The sequence below is a fragment of the Capricornis sumatraensis genome, chromosome 10 (assembly GCF_032405125.1).
Source record: "Capricornis sumatraensis isolate serow.1 chromosome 10, serow.2, whole genome shotgun sequence".
NCBI classification, from domain to species: Eukaryota; Metazoa; Chordata; class Mammalia; order Artiodactyla; family Bovidae; genus Capricornis; species Capricornis sumatraensis.
In genome coordinates this window covers 41586811-41604529 of record NC_091078.1, presented here as the reverse complement: position 1 = coordinate 41604529, position 17719 = coordinate 41586811, and the positions used below count along the sequence as shown (strand labels likewise).

Genomic DNA, 17719 nt, shown 5'->3' with positions numbered 1-17719 from the left:
GGCCTGAATTCCCTGAGGACAATCTGAGGGAACTAACAACCCAAATTGTGGGGTATCCAGGGAGAGAAAAAACAAAGAACTCTCCCACAAAAGGCTCTAACCTAATGCACAGCCTGGCCCTCTCAAAGAACAAACGATTGAGCGAATACCAAAGGAGAGCTGGCCGGCTGCATACAGGCCCCTCCCCTGCCGCAGAAGGCAGAGAGGCAGGCGGGTGACAGCCAGAGCCAGAAGGCAAGGGGCTACTCCAATCTCAGCCCCAGAGACCAGCATCCTTCACCAAACTGTGAGCAGGCTCCCAGATGCTAACCAAGTCTTCCTGGGATCCTGGATGGTTGACATCCAGAGCCACACAGCACAGCTGAGACAGTGCTCCCGAGCAGCTGGGACTGGGGAGGTGATTAAGATGCATGACCCACCTGGGACAGTGTGTGCGCCACGCACCTGGTGAGCTTCTCGGACCAGGGAAGGGCACAAAACGCACGTCCAACCGAGTCTGTGCTCCTGTGGAGTACCCGAGAACCTGAACCTGAGCAGCTCAGACCTGGGTAGTGCACAAAACACAGTGTCCACTTTGGACAGTGCCCCTGCTGAGCAACCTGAAACCTGAGCAGTGTAGACCGAGAAAGCACATGCCGCCATGAGCTAGGCAGACCCAGTGTGGTCCATGCGCTACGAGCACTCCCCACACATGCCAGCGATATTTGTTTACTGTGTTCCTCCCTCCCCACAACACAGCTGAACTAGTAAACATAACTAAATGACCATATTCGCCCCCTTGTGTCAGGGCGGAAAGCAGACGCTGAGGAGACTTGGAAAGAGAGGAAGCCAAAATAAACAAAGAAGAGGGAACCACTCTGGAAGTGACAGGTGCAACAGATTAAAATCCTGTAGTTACTATTGACTAAGCTTTGGAAGGGGCCTGTAGACCTTGAGTCTTCTCAAGGTGGAACAAGGAACTATCTGAAACTGAACTGACCCCCACACTGCCCACAACAGCTCCAGAGACATTCCTGGATATATTTTTATCACTTTTTTTAATTTTTAAGTTCTTTATTAGTCCTTTAATTTTCATTTTTATAACCTACTACCTTTCAAAAAAAAGACCCTATTTTAAAGCAAATTTCATATATATATTTTATAGTTTTTACTAATTTTGTTTTGTATTTTTAATGTTATATTTTTGAGAGTGTAACCTCTACTCTAGATTTTTAATCTTTGCTTTTTGGTATTTGTCATCAATTTTGTACCTTTAAGAATCTAATCTTCAGCATCCATTTTCTCTTAGGGGTGTGATTACTGGCTTGATTGCTCTCTCCTCTTGACTCTCCCTCTTCTCCCCCTGGTCACCTCGATCTCCTCCCTCCTCCTTCTCTTCTCTACTTCACTCTGTGAATCTCTCTAGGTGTTCTGGGCTGTGGAGAACACTTAGGGAACTGATTACTGGCTACATCGGTCTCTCCTCTTTTGACACCCCCTCTTCTCCTCCTGGTCACCTCTATCTCCCTCCTCCCTCTTCTCTTCTCCATGTAACTCTGTGACCTCTCTGGGTGTCCTTCACTGTAGAGAATCTTTTCACCATTAACCCAGATGTTTTATCATTTGTACTGTATGGATGGAAAAGTGTTGAGGCTACTGTAAGAATAAGACTGAAAGCCAGAGGCAGGAGGCTTAAATCCAAAACTTGAGAACACCAGGAAACTCCTGATTCCATGAACATTAATCGACAAGAGCTCACCAAAAAGCCTCCATACCTACACTGAAACCAAGCTCCACTCAAGAGCCAACAAGTTCCAGAGCAAGACATACCATGCTAATTCTCCAACAACGTACAAACACAGCCCTGAACATTAAAATACAGGCTTCCCAAAGTCATGCCAAACCCATAGACACCCCAAAACTCACTATTGGACACTTCATTGTACTCCAGAGAGAAGAGATCCAGCTTCACCGACCAGAATACAGATACAAGCTTCCCTAATCAAGAAACCTTGACAAGCCACTAGTCCAACCCCACCCACAGGGAGCAACCTCCACAATAAAAAGGAACAACAAATTTCCAGCCTACAGAAAGGTCACCCCAAACACAGCAATCTAAACAAAATGAAAAGGCAGAGAAATATTCAGCAGGTAAAGGAACATGATAAATTCCCACCAAACCAATCAAAAGAGGAGGACATAGGGAGTCTACCTGAAAAAGAATTCAGAATAATGATAGTAAAGATTATCCAAAATCTTGAAAACAAAATGGAGTTACAGATAAATAGACTAGAGACAAGGACTGAGAAGACACAAGAAATGTTTAACAAGGACCTAGAAGAAATAGAGTCAATCAATAGTGAAAAATGCAATAACTGAGATTAAAAGAACTCTGGAGGGAAACAACAGTAGAACAGCTGAGGCAGAAGAAAGGATAAGTGAGATGGAAGATAGAATGGTGGAAATAAACAAAGCAGAGAGGAAAAAAGAAAGAATTAAAAGAAATGAGGACAACCTCAGAGACCTCTGTGACAATGTTAAATGCCCCAATATTTGAATCATAGGAGTCCCAGAAGAAGAAGAAAAAAGAAAGGCCATGAGAAAATACGAGAGGATATAATAGTTGAAAACTTCCCTAAAATGGGGAAGGAAATATTCACCCAAATCCAAGAAATCTAGAGAGTCCCAAACAGGATAAATCCAAGGCAAAACACCACAAGACACATATTAATCAAATTAACAAAGATCAAACACAAAGAACAAATATTAAAAGCAGCAAGGGAAAAACAACAAATAACACACAAGGGGATCCCCATAAGGATAACAGCTGATCGTTCAATAGAAACTCCTCAGGCCAGAAGGGAATGGCAGGACATACTTAAGGTGATGAAAGACAAAAAACCTACAACCCAGATTACTGTACCCAGCAAGGAGCTCATTCAAATGCGAAAGAGAAATCAAAGGCTTCACAGACAAGCAAAAGCTGGGAGGATTCAGCACCACCAAACCAGCTCAGCAAATGCTAAAGGATCTTCTCTAGACAGGAAACACATAAAAGGTTTATAAACTGGAACCCAAACAACAAAGTTAATGGCAATGGGATCATACTTATCAATAATTACCTTAAATGTAAATGGGTTGAATACCCCCAAAAAAGACAATGACTGGCTGAATGGATACAAAAACAAGACCCCTGTATATGCTGTCTACAAGACACCAACCTCAAGCCAAGGGACACATACAGACTGAAAGTGAAGGGCTGGAAAAAGATATTTCATGCAAATGGAGACCAAAAGAGGAGAGGAGTAGCAATGCTCATATCAGATAAAATAGACTTTGAAATAAAATCCATGAAAAGAGACAAAGAAGGACACTACATAATGATCAAAGGATCAATCCAAGAAGAAAATATAACAATTATATATGCACCCAACATAGGAGCACTGCAATATGTAAGATAAATGCTAACAAGAATGAAAGGGGAAATTAACAGCAACACAATAATAGTGGGAGACTTTAATACCCCACTCACACCTATACATAGATCAACTAAACAGAAAAGTAACAAGGAAACACAAACTTTAAATGATACAATGGACTGGTTAGACCTAATTGATATCTATAGGACATTTCACCCCAAAACAATGAATTTCACCTTTTTCTCAAGTGCACACGGAACATTCTCCAGGACAGATCACATCCTGGGCCATAAATCTAGCCTTGGTAAATTCAAAAAAATTGAAATCATTTCAAGCATCTTTTCTGATCACAATGCAATAAGATTAGATGTCAATACTGGAAAAAAAAACATTAAAAATGCAAACATATGGAGGCTAAACAACATGCTTCTGAATAACCAACAAATCACAGAAGAAATCAAAATATGCATAGACATGAATGAAAATGAAAACACAACAACCTAAAACCTGTGGGGTTCAGTAAAAGCAGTGCTAAGGGGAAGGTTCATAGCAATACAAACTTACCTCAGGAAACAAGAGAAAAATCAAATAAATAACCTAACTTCACATCTAAAGCAACTAGAAAAAGAAGAAATTAAGAACCCCAGGGTTAGTAGAAGGAAAGAAATGATAAAAATTAGAGCAGAAATAAATGAAAAAGAAACAATGGAGACTATGGCAAAACTCAACAAAACTAACAGCTGGTTCTTTGAGAAGATAGATAAAATAGACAAACCATTAGCCAGACTCATCAAGAAACAAAAGGAGAAAAATCAAACAAACAAAATTAGAAACGAAAATGGAGAGATCACAACAGACAGCACAGAAATACAAAGGATGATAAGAGACGACTATCAGCAACTATATGCCAAAAAATTAGACAACTTGGAACAAATGGACAAATTCTTAGAAAAGAATAACCTTCCAAAACTGAACCAGGAAGAAATAGAAAATCTTTACAGACTCATCACAAGTTTAGAAATCAAAACTGTAATCAAAAATCTTCCAACAAAAAAGCCCAGGACCAGATGGCTTCACAGGTGAATTCTACCAAAAATTTAGAGAAGAGCTAACACCTATCCTACTCAAACTCCTCCAGAAAATTGCAGAGGAAGGTAAACTGCCAAACTCATTCTATGAGGCCATCATCACCCTAATACCAAAACCAGACAAAGATGCCACAAAAAACAGAAAACTACAGGCCAATATCACTAATGAACATACATGCAAAAATCCTCAACAAAATTCTAGCAAACAGAATCCAACAACATATTAAAAAGATCATGCCTCATGACCAAGTGGGCTTTATCCCAGGGATGCAAGGATTCTTCAGTATCCACAAATCAGTCAATGTGATACATCACATTAAAAAATTGAAAGATAAAAACCATATGATTACCTCAATAGATGCAGAGAAAGCCTTTGACAAAATTCAACGTCCATTTATGAAAAAAAAAAAACCCTCCAGAAAGCAGGCATAGAAGGAACATCAGTTCAGTCCACTTCAGTTGCTCAGTCATGTCTGACTCTTTGCAACCCCATGAATCGCAGCACGCCAGGCCTCCCTGTCCATCACCAACTCCTGGAGTTCTCTCAGACTCACGTCCATCGAGTCAGTGATACCATCCAGCCATCTCATCCTCTGTTGTCCCCTTTTCCTCCTGCCCCCAATCCCTCCAAGCATCAGAGTCTTTTCCAATGAGTCAACTCTTCGTATGAGGTGGCCAAAGTACTGGAGCTTCAGCTTTAGCATCATTCCTTCCAAAGAAATCCCAGGGCTGATCTCCTTCAGAATGGACTGGTTGGATCTCCTTGCAGCCCAAGGGTCTCTCAAGAGTCTTATCCAACCTCAACATAATAAAAGCCGTATTTGATAAACCCACAGCAAATATTATCCTCAATGGTGAAAAATTGAAACCATTTCCCCTAAAGTCAGGAACAAGATAAGGGTGCCCACTCTCACCACTACTATTCAACACCCTTGTTTTGCTTCTGACTTTAGGGGAAATGCTTTCAATTTTTTGCCACTGAGGATAATGTTTGCTGTGAGTTTATCATACATGGCTTTTATTTTGCTGAGGTATGTTCCTTCTATGCCTGCTTTCTGGAGAGTTTTTTTTATCATAACTGGGTGTTGAATTTTGTCAAAGGCTTTCTGTGCCATCGAGATAATCATATGGTTTTTATCCTTCAATTTGTTAATGTGGTGTATCACATCAATTGATTTGCAAATATTGAGGAATCCTTGCATCCCTGGGATAAAGCTCACTTTCTCATGATGTATAATCTTTTTAATATGTTGTTAGATTCTGTTTGCTAGAATTTTGTTGAGGATTTTTGCATATATGCTCATCAGTGATATTGGCCAGTTTTCTTTTTTGTGGCATCTTTGTTTGGTTTTGGTATTAGGGTGATGGTGGCCTCATAGAGTGGGAGAAAAAATAGCAAACAAAGCAACTGACAGAGAATTAATCTCAAAAATATACAAACAGCTCATGCAGCTCAATACCAGAAACATAAACGACCCAATCAAAAAATGGGCCAAAGAACTAAACAGACATTTTTCCAAAGAAGACATACAGATGGCTAACAAACACATGAAAAGATGCTCAACATCACTTATTATCAGAAAAATGCAAATCAAAACCACAATGAGGTACCCTCTCACACCAGTCAGAATGGCTGCTATCAAAAAGTCTATAAACAATAAATGCTCGAGAGGGTGTAAAGAAAAGGGAAGCCTCTTGCACTGTTGGTGGGAATGCAAACTAGTACAGCCACTATGGAGAACAGTGTGACGATTCCTTAACAAACTGAAAATAGATCTGCCATATGACCCAGAAATCCCACTGCTGGGCATATACACCAAGGAAACCAGAATTGAAATAAACATGTGTACCCCAATGTTCATCGCAGCACTGTTTACAATAGCTAGGACATGGAAGCAACCTAGATGTCCATCAGCAGGTGAATGGATAAGGAAGCTGTGGTACATATACACAATGGAGTATTACTCAGTCATTAAAAAGAATACATTTGAATCAGTTCTAATGAGGTGTATGAAACAGGAGCCTATTATACAGAGTGAAGTAAGTCAGAAAGAAAACACCAATACAGTATATTAACACATATATACAGAATTTAGAAAAATGGTAATGATGACCCTATATGTGAGACAGCAAAAGAGTCACAGATGCAAAGAACAGACTTTTGGACTATGTGGGAGAAGGAGATGGTGCGGTGATTTGAGAGAATAGCATTGAAACATATATATTACCATATGTGAAATAGATGACCAATCCAAGTTCGATGCATGAAACATGGCATTCAAAGCTGGTGCACTGGGACAACCCTGAGGGATGGGGTGGGGAGGGAGGTGGGAGGGAGGGTTTGGGATGGGGGACACATGTACACCTGTGGCTGATTCATGTCAGTGTATGGCAAAAACCACCACAATACTTTAAAGTAATTAGCCTCCAATTAAATTTAATTAATGAATTTTAAACACACACACACACACATTTTCCTTCTATTACTTTCAAGACCTCAAAAGTCCTGGCTCAATAGTCCCTTCTGACCTTGTGTCCAGAAACAGTGGCTATGCAGGCCCTCATGCCATGCCCACATTCCTCTCAGGGCCTTTGCACTTGCTACTGGGCTCCTGGGAGGACCTTCCTTCCAACCTCTCCTCAGCATTCCAGACATTACACATGAGGACCCCCTCTACACTCTCCCTACTGCACCCCCATCACTGACCATATTCCCCTGGTTGACTTCCTTCACCGCACTTATCAGAGTCTGACATGAATTCATTATCTACACTTTCACCTGTGTTTGCGTTTGTGTTTTAATTGTCTCAGCCCACTGTGAAGAGTGTAATTCAGGAGAACAGGACCTGGCTCACTAATCTCTCTCTGGAGCCTAGAACACTGCCTGGCATGTAGAAAGCATTCAGTAAACATTTGTGAATGAATGAACATTATCACTCAAAGACCTTTGCCTTTCAGTATTCTTGAAATTTTAACCCAGTGAAAACGTAAGGGAGAATGTGAAATCCTTTCCTTTCCTAATTTCTGTACCATTTCTAAAGCAAAATATTAGGCCCTAAAAATGTATAAAATAACATGGGACTAAACCAAGAGGGCTGACTGAGGTAGGTCAGTCCATAAACTGCATGAGGATGCTCTCCAGATCCAGATGGAAGCCCTGTGCTGGGATCTGTATGGATGGAGATGGGGGGCGAGAGTGCTCTCAGGGAAGGAAGCAAAGGTGGGGATGGGAAGAGGGCCCTCGCGAGCTTATACCCACAGGCTGGTCTGTCTCAAAGGGCAACTGTCCTCAAGAGAACTGCTGGTTAGAAAATCTCCCAACAGCAGAGAATCTTCCCAGCTGGAAGCCAGCAGAGAGGCTAATTATCAGAAACTCCTCTCCCCACAGAAAGTGCATTCTTTCCCCTTCCTCTACTAAGACCTGTTTATATTGATTCCTCTTCCAGGCTTTGAAGAAAAACCGCGATTGTGCATACAGTGAGTGCACACTTCTGTTGCTGACACGCCATTTAAATATATGAAATAACGTTTCTTGTTTCGAGTTAGGTTTGACTTGGGGGAGGGGGCACGGAGGGCAGGGATGGAGAGGTAGCAGAAAGCCAGCAAATAAAGTCAGCAAATGCAACCACACAAAGTTGGGGAAAGAAATTCCCCACTCTAAGGAAATTACTTCATACCATAGTAAGGGGCTGCATTTATTTTGCTTTTCACTCTCTATGCCATACCCAGCCGCCCTCCAATGACCAGGCTGGGAGGGGTTACTAGGCTCCCTAACACAAGAATAGAGGGAGGTGGGAAGCAAGAAACTGCTAGTTCAGTGATTTTTTAAAAAAGGAGAAATAGGATTACTCTTTTCAGTTTATTTCAATTCCACATTAATTGACTGATAGACTTTATTTCCCCTGGAGAAGGAAATGGCAACCCGCTCCAGTGTTCTTGCCTAGAGAATCCCATGGACAGAAGAGCCTGTGGGCTACTGTTCATGGGGTTGCAAAGAGTCAGACATGACTGAGCAACTAAACAACAGACTTTCTTTCTGAGCTTTAAGGGAAGTAAATGCAGTCAACTTGGGAATAGTTTTAATCAAAAAGCAAGTGTTAGAGGAGTGATTAGTATTGGCCTTTGTCCATATTTATTTTCATTTGTAGTTGCAAACTGATATATCTCCTAGAACACAGCTCACTAAAACTTTTAGGCCACAACAGTCTCCAGGTTCTATCCCTGTAATAACACACAGCTCTCAAAAAGGGAAACGGAGGAAAAGTTTTTAGTTATCCAATTCTTCTCACACAAGAAAAAGATATACTGAGCAATGGTTAGCTGCCATGTCATGAATGGACATACAGACAGACAGATGGGTGGATGGATGAATGGATAGATAGAGATAATAAGTGATAGATACAGATTGATATAGACATGGTAGATACAGAGATAGATGATAGATGATGGATGGATGGATAGACCAGTCAATCTTAAGAAAGCCTCACAAATCACAGTACATCCCAGGGAATCTTCTTTCACATGGGAAGTATGAAAAAGATTTCACAATATTTTATGTGGTTCATTTTCCTAAAACTGAAGGGAGACCACAGTTGTGATGGGTAACGGATAGCAAGGGGGAAAAAAAAAAAAGCAGATGCATATGGACATATTGGGATTTACTCTCTCTTCTTGATCTCAACCAGGGCTCATTTCCAGTATCTCTCTGCACTCCTCACTAAGGCACCCTTGTTCAGTGGTACACACATGCAGAGGAGACAGGGATGCAATCAGAAGCAGGGCACAGACATAAGCAGCCCACATGGATGAGACCCACTCCTCTATGGCACAAACTCCATGCTCCACACAGGGAGCCGAGATTCTCCACTTTCCTCATGAGAGAATCCTGTGTGGGAGTTCTCACATATCTGAGTTTAGATGCCCACTCAACACAGCCCCCAAGGTCACACACGTACCACATACCTGAGGAAGATGAGCAATACTCTGGCTTGAAAGCAATAACCCAGCTATGCTGTCATTTGTTATGAATTATGAAACAGCTGGGAATGATTGTTCTGCAGAATTAACCCTCTTGGTGAGTGGGAGCCGGGGAGAAAGCAGACAGGACTGCTTTGTGTCAACAGCCAGTACACAGATGAGCTATGAACACATGGGAATAGCGCTGCAAGGCCCTCAGAAACCTGCCGCCTCTGGGAACAAAGCTTCCAGCCTCGGAGCTGATTCTGAAGGTACATCCATGACCAGTAAAGTCAGAAGCACTGACTCAGAGCCACTCAGAACCCATCACTGGTTAAAACAGGCTAGAAAACTGCTGAGAGTGGCCATGTGTTAAGAAAAGGAAGTTTGGCAAATATACTTAAGAACCTCGTCAGAAAGGAAACAGACTTGTTAAGCTGTCGTGGGGCAGGGGCAGGGAGGCCTGCATCGCATGAATGTGGGGCGAAGGGCAGACACACATCAGAGCCGCAGTTGCCACTGCAGCTGCCTCTCAGCCAGCGAGTCCTGTGAACTCTCCTACTTACATCAAACGGAACTGAGCTGGACTGGGCGTTCTGCCCGCACGGTTCCCGGAAGCAGTCGCTGAAAGGAAGGAGGAGCCCCATGGCGATGATCCGCGAGCAGAACTTCTCTGCTTCTTCTGGAGGCCCGTTCTCCTGCTGGCTGAACAGCTTCTCCAGCAGAGTTCTCCCTGCAGGTGAGACACGGTCGTTAGGCAGGAGCACTGGCAGGTCCCCAGCTCAGACTCCCTGAAGAGAGGCGGAAACACGGCTGGGGCGACGCCATTGCCCAGGCTTCGCCATGCGCAGAGGGGACTCTGTGGGCGGCCCAAGTACCACACGGGGAAGGTCGCTTCCGGGTCTCTCTCCCATCCCCAAACACCTCCTAACCCCCAAGACAAAGAGGCCACGCGATGGGCCCTCCATCTTCTGCCATGTGAAGAAGCTGCAGGCTTTGGGGTTTCCTTGGAAATCCTCCTTACGTTGCCAAAGGCTCTCTGAGGAGGCAGCCAGGAGCCCCCATTTGAGCTAAGAAATGTCAGTGGCTGATATTCACAGTCTTCTATGGCGACGGTGGGCGGGGGCCAGGGAAGGGGATGAGAGGGAGACAGGCACCAGCCCCTGGAAGCGGAGAGGGCTGGCCAGCAGAAAACATCACCCTGAAGTGACAGAAATGCAACATTTCCTCACATGCACCTCAGAAACATCACTCTAGGATAGGTCCACATGTCAGGCCTTTGTTAGTTTCCTAGAAGAGACTAGAGAAGAGAAGCACACAGAGAGGAGACACCAGCAGTGTCTGCGCCCACTGGGCCCAGGGCTCTGGGTCTTGGCCATAGGGAGAGCAGGACTCTGGGGAGGGGGATCCAGGAGTCTGCATGTCACTGGTCACCCAGAGCCAAGACGCACAGGCCCAGTCCCTCATCTGTCCCAACACAATTCACTCTCTAACTTACTATCCTTCAGAAAGAATCCCGCTGGCTTCATGCTGACTGACTATGGTGAAAGGAACAGGAAGTCTCCTTCCGGGCCACCAGCTGTTGCTCAGTTCCTCCCCTGCTCCTGCCCCTCCTCTATGAGCCGGTTCAACCTTCAAATTTAGGTTTGGCAACCTTCAAAGCTCCTCTGTCATTAATTATTTTAGTTAATTATTTGTGCAATTATTTGTTTAATGTCTGCCTCCCTTGCTGCTGCTGCTAAGTCACTTCAGTCGTATCCATCTCTGTGCGACCCCATAGATGGCAGCCCACCAGGCTCCCCTGTCCCTGGGATTCTCCAGGCAAGAGTACTGGAGTGAGGTGCCATCACCTTCTCTGCTGCCTCCCTTACTAAAACATAACCTCTCTGACAGCAGGCAGACATCCTGCAAACCTGGCCACTTGCACATAAGAAGCATCAGTGAATACTTTTAGGATTTATGAATGAATACAATGCAACGATACTTTGACAAAGACTCATTCACATCATGGTCGGAACTGGAAATGAATTATCAGTCTAGACCATGGTTAGCAAACTCTCTGCAAATAACCAAAAAGTAAATAGTTTAGGCTTTAAGGGCTATGGAAAGCCTTTGCTTATGTTCTTCCTTGGTTGGGTTTTATTTTGAAAAACTTTTAAAATGTAAAAAGCATTTTCAGCTTGGGTCTGTGAAAGCCAGGCCCAACTCTACGTATCAGTCACATCTAAATTTCAAACGTATACACACTCAGCTCTGCAGGACAGTAGCCACGCAATTTTTGTGTCTCTTCCTATTTCTGTTTGTAAAACAAAAACTAAAGAGTCAAGATCTACTTCTGATACACAGAATAACAGAGCAGGGCAGAAGAGGCTCTGTTTTCTCCATTCCTGTAGGTCAGTAGAGAACATCTGCAGGTCTCCCAGGACATTTTCTGAGGTGAAATAGAAAGCTTTTTCCCTATAGAACTTAAATTTGTCTGCACCTCACTGGATCCACACTTAGGAAACCATATTCCTCAGTTCTCAAGTGATTGATTACTATTACAATAAACCCATTTTATAAATACATCTTACAGTAGGTCTGCAAATGGTCAGAAGACTAATTAACTCTTTCCTATAACTCAATCTTGTATATGAAAGAAAACAAGGGAGACCAGGTCTTGCGTTTGTATGTGTATGTCCAAGAGTGAAAAAAATGTGTGTGTGTGCATCAAGTCAGAAAATTATCAAAAGTGGGGAGAGGGCTTCCCTAGTGGTCCAATGGTTAAGAATCCATCTGGCAATGCAGAAAACATGGGTTCAATCCCTGGTCCACGAGGATTCCACATGCTGCAAAGCAACTAAGCCCGTGCATCGCAACTACCGAGTCCACCAGCTGAAACTACATAAGCTCGTGCATCCTAAAGCCTGTCTCCACAATAAGAGACGCCACCAGTGAGAAGACAACAGAGTAGGCCCCTGCTCATGCAACTAGAGAAAGCCTCTATGCAGCCATGAAGACCCAGCACAGCCAAACAATATATATATATATTTTTTAAGTGGTTGGGGAGCAGTATGGGAAAGAGGGAAGCACAGCACCAGAGCTTCGTGCCTTGAGGAGCAAACACCCTTCAACCTGAGCATCTCAGCTGCAGCTTCCAGCCCTGGGCAGCAGCCTGCGCTGAAGGCTATCATGCCACAGCACCCTGGGACCCCACCTCCAGCTCTCCAGCTCTCTCTGTGTCAGACTCTCCCTGGGGTTGGAGTCCTGTGTTCACAACAGCCCAGGTGCCCTGGAGGCTTCCTCTCACAAGCCTCTCAGATGGAGACATTTATGTCAAATCCCACACACCTCAGGGACAAGGAGTGGGAGAGGGGGTTCTTGATCCCACAAGCAATTCTGAAATGACCTCACTCCTTCAAAACCCTCTGCTCCCTTGAAACTCTCCTTGCTCTTCCTTCTGCATCCACTCCTGGTCCTTCTCTCCCCTACTAAGTCCTTCACCTCATCCCTCGCCACCCAGGTCTCCACCTCAACTCCTACTATCACTGTCACCAGCACTTAGGAAGATAACTCACCCGTGACCTTGAGCCCTGCCTCCCGTGCCTCCTGCACCCCCACAGAAATGTCTTGTCCATCACTGGGAGCTTGACTGCTTGCACCAGGCCCAGGTATGAGCTCACTCAGCCCTCAGGGCCCCCTGTCACCCTTGGGCTGAAGCCATGACTGAAAAACATCCCACCTCTGTGTCCTCCTGTCTTTCCCACCCCACCCCCAGCTCACCTACCACCTCCCCCTCCAGCACCTAAGAGCCCTCCCTGGGGCTTCTGCACCAAAGCGCTCTGCCAGGATGTCTGCCACCCTCTCTCACTTTATCCATGTTTCTGCTCAACTGTCACCTCCACCCAGAGACCTTCCTGACCGCCCTTCCAAAACCAGCTCACCCAAGGTGGATGAGAGAAGGATTGGGATGTTAGGATGAGCAGTTGCAAACTACTATATAGCAAATGGATAAGCAACAAAGTCCTACTATAGAGCACAGGGAACTGTGTTCAACATTCTGTGATAAATCACAATGGAACAGAATACTGAAAAAAATGTGTGTGTGTGTGTATATAAATAACTGAATTACTTGGATGTACATCAGAAACTGGGCTTCCCAGGCGGTACTAGTGGTAAAGAACCCACCTGCCAATGCAGAAGATGCAAGAGACACCAGTTGGATTCCTGGGTCAGGAAAATCCCCTGGAGGAGGGCATGGCAACCCACTCTAATATTCTTGCCTGGAGAATCCCTTGGACAGAGGAGCCTGGTGGGCTACAGTCCATAGGGTCGCAAAGAGTTGGACACAACTGAAGCAACTTAGCACGCATGCACACACATCAGAAATTAACACAATGTTATAAATCAACTATAATAAGATTTTTAAAAATAATAAAACAGCACCTACCACCCTTTCCCAAGATCCTCTCCATCCTTCAGAGAGCACTTGGGCCCTAAACTCACGTCTCAGACCATTCCTCCTCATGGAATGTCAGCTCCATTCCAACAGATGCCTGTGTCTATTCAACACGTTTCCCCAAAACTTCAAGGAAGGCCTGACACAAAATCACCAATTCATGTTTGATCACCATAGAATCAATACATGGATATCTAATCCCCAACCGTGACCTTCTGGCTCTGGTTCTGCAATCTCCTATAAACCTCTATCCCCTACATGGGCCCTGAGTCAGTCACGGTCACATGCGAGGTCACTCCCCTGCTCACCAGGTCAGTCTAGACTCCACCACCACAGCCAAGCCTTCACATACCAGCACCCCAGTCCTTCTCTCCCTGTCACATCAGCCTGGCTGTGCCCCGTCCCCTGCCTATGCCTCAGCACCTCAACACCATGTAAGACACATGTGCTACCTGTTCTCACTTTACCATCTTAACTATAAACCTCCGTAAGGCTCAACCCTGCTCTGCATTCTCAACTCAGCTTCCAGTAGCTTCCCTCAAACCACTCTTTCCAGTGAGATGATGAACTTCTCAAAGTTTTTACAAAGTTTTATTTACTGAGAACATGGAAGAATCTGGGACTGTGTATACTTGGAATAACCACCCCTGTACCTCCTTCTGCCTCCTCTTCACGGTGGACACCCTGCTCCAGACAAAAGCAAGTTCTTCCCTTTGTGTCCTGAATCGAATTCCTTGCTGCGTGCATGAAACTTCACTCTTTAACTGTTCCTTCTCTCTGAATCATGAACATGCCCTTCTTGACCAGACATTTCCAGAATCTCAAATACATTAATTTTTTTAAAGTCTCCCTGACCCCACATCATTCCCTACTACCAACTACTGTCCTATTTCTTCGTTTCCTTTCACATCAGAAATACTAGCTATATCATGAGAAAGTCTACAAACATCAAAGTGTTGAAGATATGGAGAAAAGGGAACCTTCATACACTGTTAGTGGGAATGTAAATTGATGCAGCCACAATGAAAAACAGTATGGAGGTTTCTCAAAAACTAAAAAAGAACTACCATATGACTCAGCAATTCCACAGCTAGGCATATATCCAGAAAAATGGTTCAGAATGATATATGCACTCCTATGTTCACAGCAGCACTATTTACAATAGCCAAGACATAGAAGCAACCTAAAGGTCCACTGATGGATAAAGAAGATGTGGTACATATATACAATGGAATGTTACTCAGCCATAAAAAGAATGAAATAATGCCATTTGCAGCAACATGGATGGACCTAGAGTGTATTATGTTTTGTGAAATAAGTCAGAAAGGACAAATACTATATATCACTTATATGTGGAATCTAAACAATAATACAAGTGAATGTATAAAAAACAGAAACAGACTCACAGACATAGAAAACAAACTCATAGTTATGAAGGAGTGGGGAAGGACAAATTTGGGGCATGAGATTAACGAACACAAACTATCATACATAAAATAGATAAGCAATAAGGGTTTACTGTATAGCACAGGATACCCAATATCTTGTAATAATCTACAATCTACAAAAATACAGATTTACTGTATGGTATACCTGAAACTAATACAATATTGTAAATCAACTATACTTCAATTAAAAAAACCTGCCAGAAACTTGCCTGGTTGTCCAGTGGGTAAGACTCTACACTCTCAATGCAGGGATGAAGGGTTCGATCCTTCGTCAGACACGCTGCAACTAAGACCCAGTGCAGCTAAATAAGTAGATAAATACTAGAGGAAAAAAGAGAAAAGTCTGCCAGCTAGAATTACCAACACCTGCTACCTCTGGCCCCCCTTCCTGGTTCAGTCCACTCTGCGCTGACAAGTCTAGTCTGAGCGCCATCCTGAGTGCAACAGACACCAGTAACCAGCATGACACCAAAGGCATTCTCACTCCATGTCCATGCCTTCAGAACGTTCTCACTGTTGACTCACTCTGACTCTTTAGAACACCTTCCTCTCATCCTCCGATGCTCCATTGCCTCCACCTTGCCAGCCACAGTCTCCTGAAGCCCTTACTGGCTTCTCTGCTAAGTGTGTTCAGTACACATGCTTCAGGGCTCATTCCATGGCCTCCACTCCACTCTTCCCATTTTTCTCTCCTATAGTCTAACCTGTCTGCACACACTTCTGCCCCTTAAAACTGGAAAGGCCTTCTTGACAGCATTAAGAGGACAGCAAAAGGACTCCTTGGAATGCTTGAGGCATCTACATGAAGACCCTAAGAACTGTATCCTAAAACAGCCAGCCTGGGGAAGAATGTGGAATTTTCAAGAATCACCAAACCGGCAGTGAGCTCTGTTTCCTCCGGGATCCCTCATTTGGACTCAAGGACCCATAAGAGGGCATCAGCACTCGCTGGGATAGCTGGAATGGGAGATTTGGCCACATGCATCAGTAATCTGTCAAAATTCCCCCCTTGACTGCCAAGTTTCAACTCTGGAAAATCTATCACAGATAAATGACCAAAATGAAGCATCACAAGATTACTGTGAAGATTAGATGAGGTAATGCATGTAAACTTCTCAGCACAGTTCCTGGTACAGTAAAAAATGGCTTGTTACTAGTGAAAAAAAAAATTGAAATGTCCAAATACAAAGACATAGATTTTAAAAAAAACAAGGATAGTTTTATATAGATGACAGCTTACTATACAGTCATCAGAAGTCATGTTATTATAGAATAATCACTCAAACACATTCAATATATGAAAAGGAAAAAGAAAAGTAAAACTCAGTAGATGTCACTGGAGAATGCAAGTGCATAAAATTGCCACAAATAACAGAAAATTAATGGAAAATAAATAATACTACCCTTCCAGTATGAACTGTATTTTGGGGCAATAAAAAATACCTAGTGATTAAAGAAGCCTGAACACTAAAGAATTGATGCCTTCAAACTGTGGTGCTAGAGAAGACTCTTGAGAGTCTCTTGGACAGCAAGGCAATCAAACCAATCAATCCTAAAGGAAATCAACCCTGAATATTCATTGGAAGGACTGATGCTGAAGTTGAAGCTCAAATACTTTGGCCACCTGGTGTGAAGAGCTGACTCACTGGAGAAAAAAAAAGACGGATGCTGGGAAAGACTAAAAGTAAAAGGAGAAGAGGGCAACAGAGGATGAGATGTTTAGATAGTATCACCAACTCAACACACATAAATCTGAGCAAATTCTGGGAGATGGTGAAGAACAGGGAAGCCTGGTGTGCTGTACTCCATGGGGTCACAAAGAGTTGGATGTGGCTTAGAGACTAAACAATGAGTGATTAAAGAAAAGTCTTCAGTAGAGGAAACTTCCACCCAAAAAATGCAAAGAAATGACAACATTTGAAAATCACAATCCTTAAGTGTTTACTTAGTAAATAGACGGGAAACCCATTAGAAAAAGGTCAACTGAAAAATCTGCAATTAAAGATCAAGCTGTCGTCCCCAAAGCCACATGTCATTCAGAGTCAACATAACAGAGGCTGGCAAGCATGGTAAGTTTAGTCAATGGGGAGGTGGGGGATACTTGTGATGCTTCATTTTGGATATTTATCTATGATAGATTTTCCAGAGTTGAAACTTTGGGGTCAAGGGGTGAATTTTGACAGATGCATGTGGCCAAACCACCCCCTCCAGCTATCCCAGGCAGTGCTGATGCCTTCTTATGGGTCTCGGGCTTCCTTGAGTCCAAATGAGGCATCCCAGAGGAAAGCTGTCCAATCCACAGCTTACCCACCAGGCACCCATGCTGTCCCTCTGGGAAAAGAGACCTGAGGACTTAGCAAGGGTCATACCATGTCAGCCTGGACCTGTTCT

The 17719-nt window shown here is 43.6% G+C and overlaps 1 protein-coding gene across 1 annotated transcript in view; it reads right to left on the bottom strand.

The window, feature by feature from the left end:
* The window catches only part of FMN2 (formin 2), a 350878-nt gene that overhangs the window by 306693 nt on the left and 26466 nt on the right, over positions 1 to 17719 (bottom strand). Inside the window, exon 2 of the mRNA XM_068983086.1 lies at positions 10009 to 10175. Within this exon, the coding sequence (XP_068839187.1) occupies positions 10009 to 10175 (167 nt within the window). The remainder of the gene's footprint in view (positions 1 to 10008; positions 10176 to 17719) is intronic.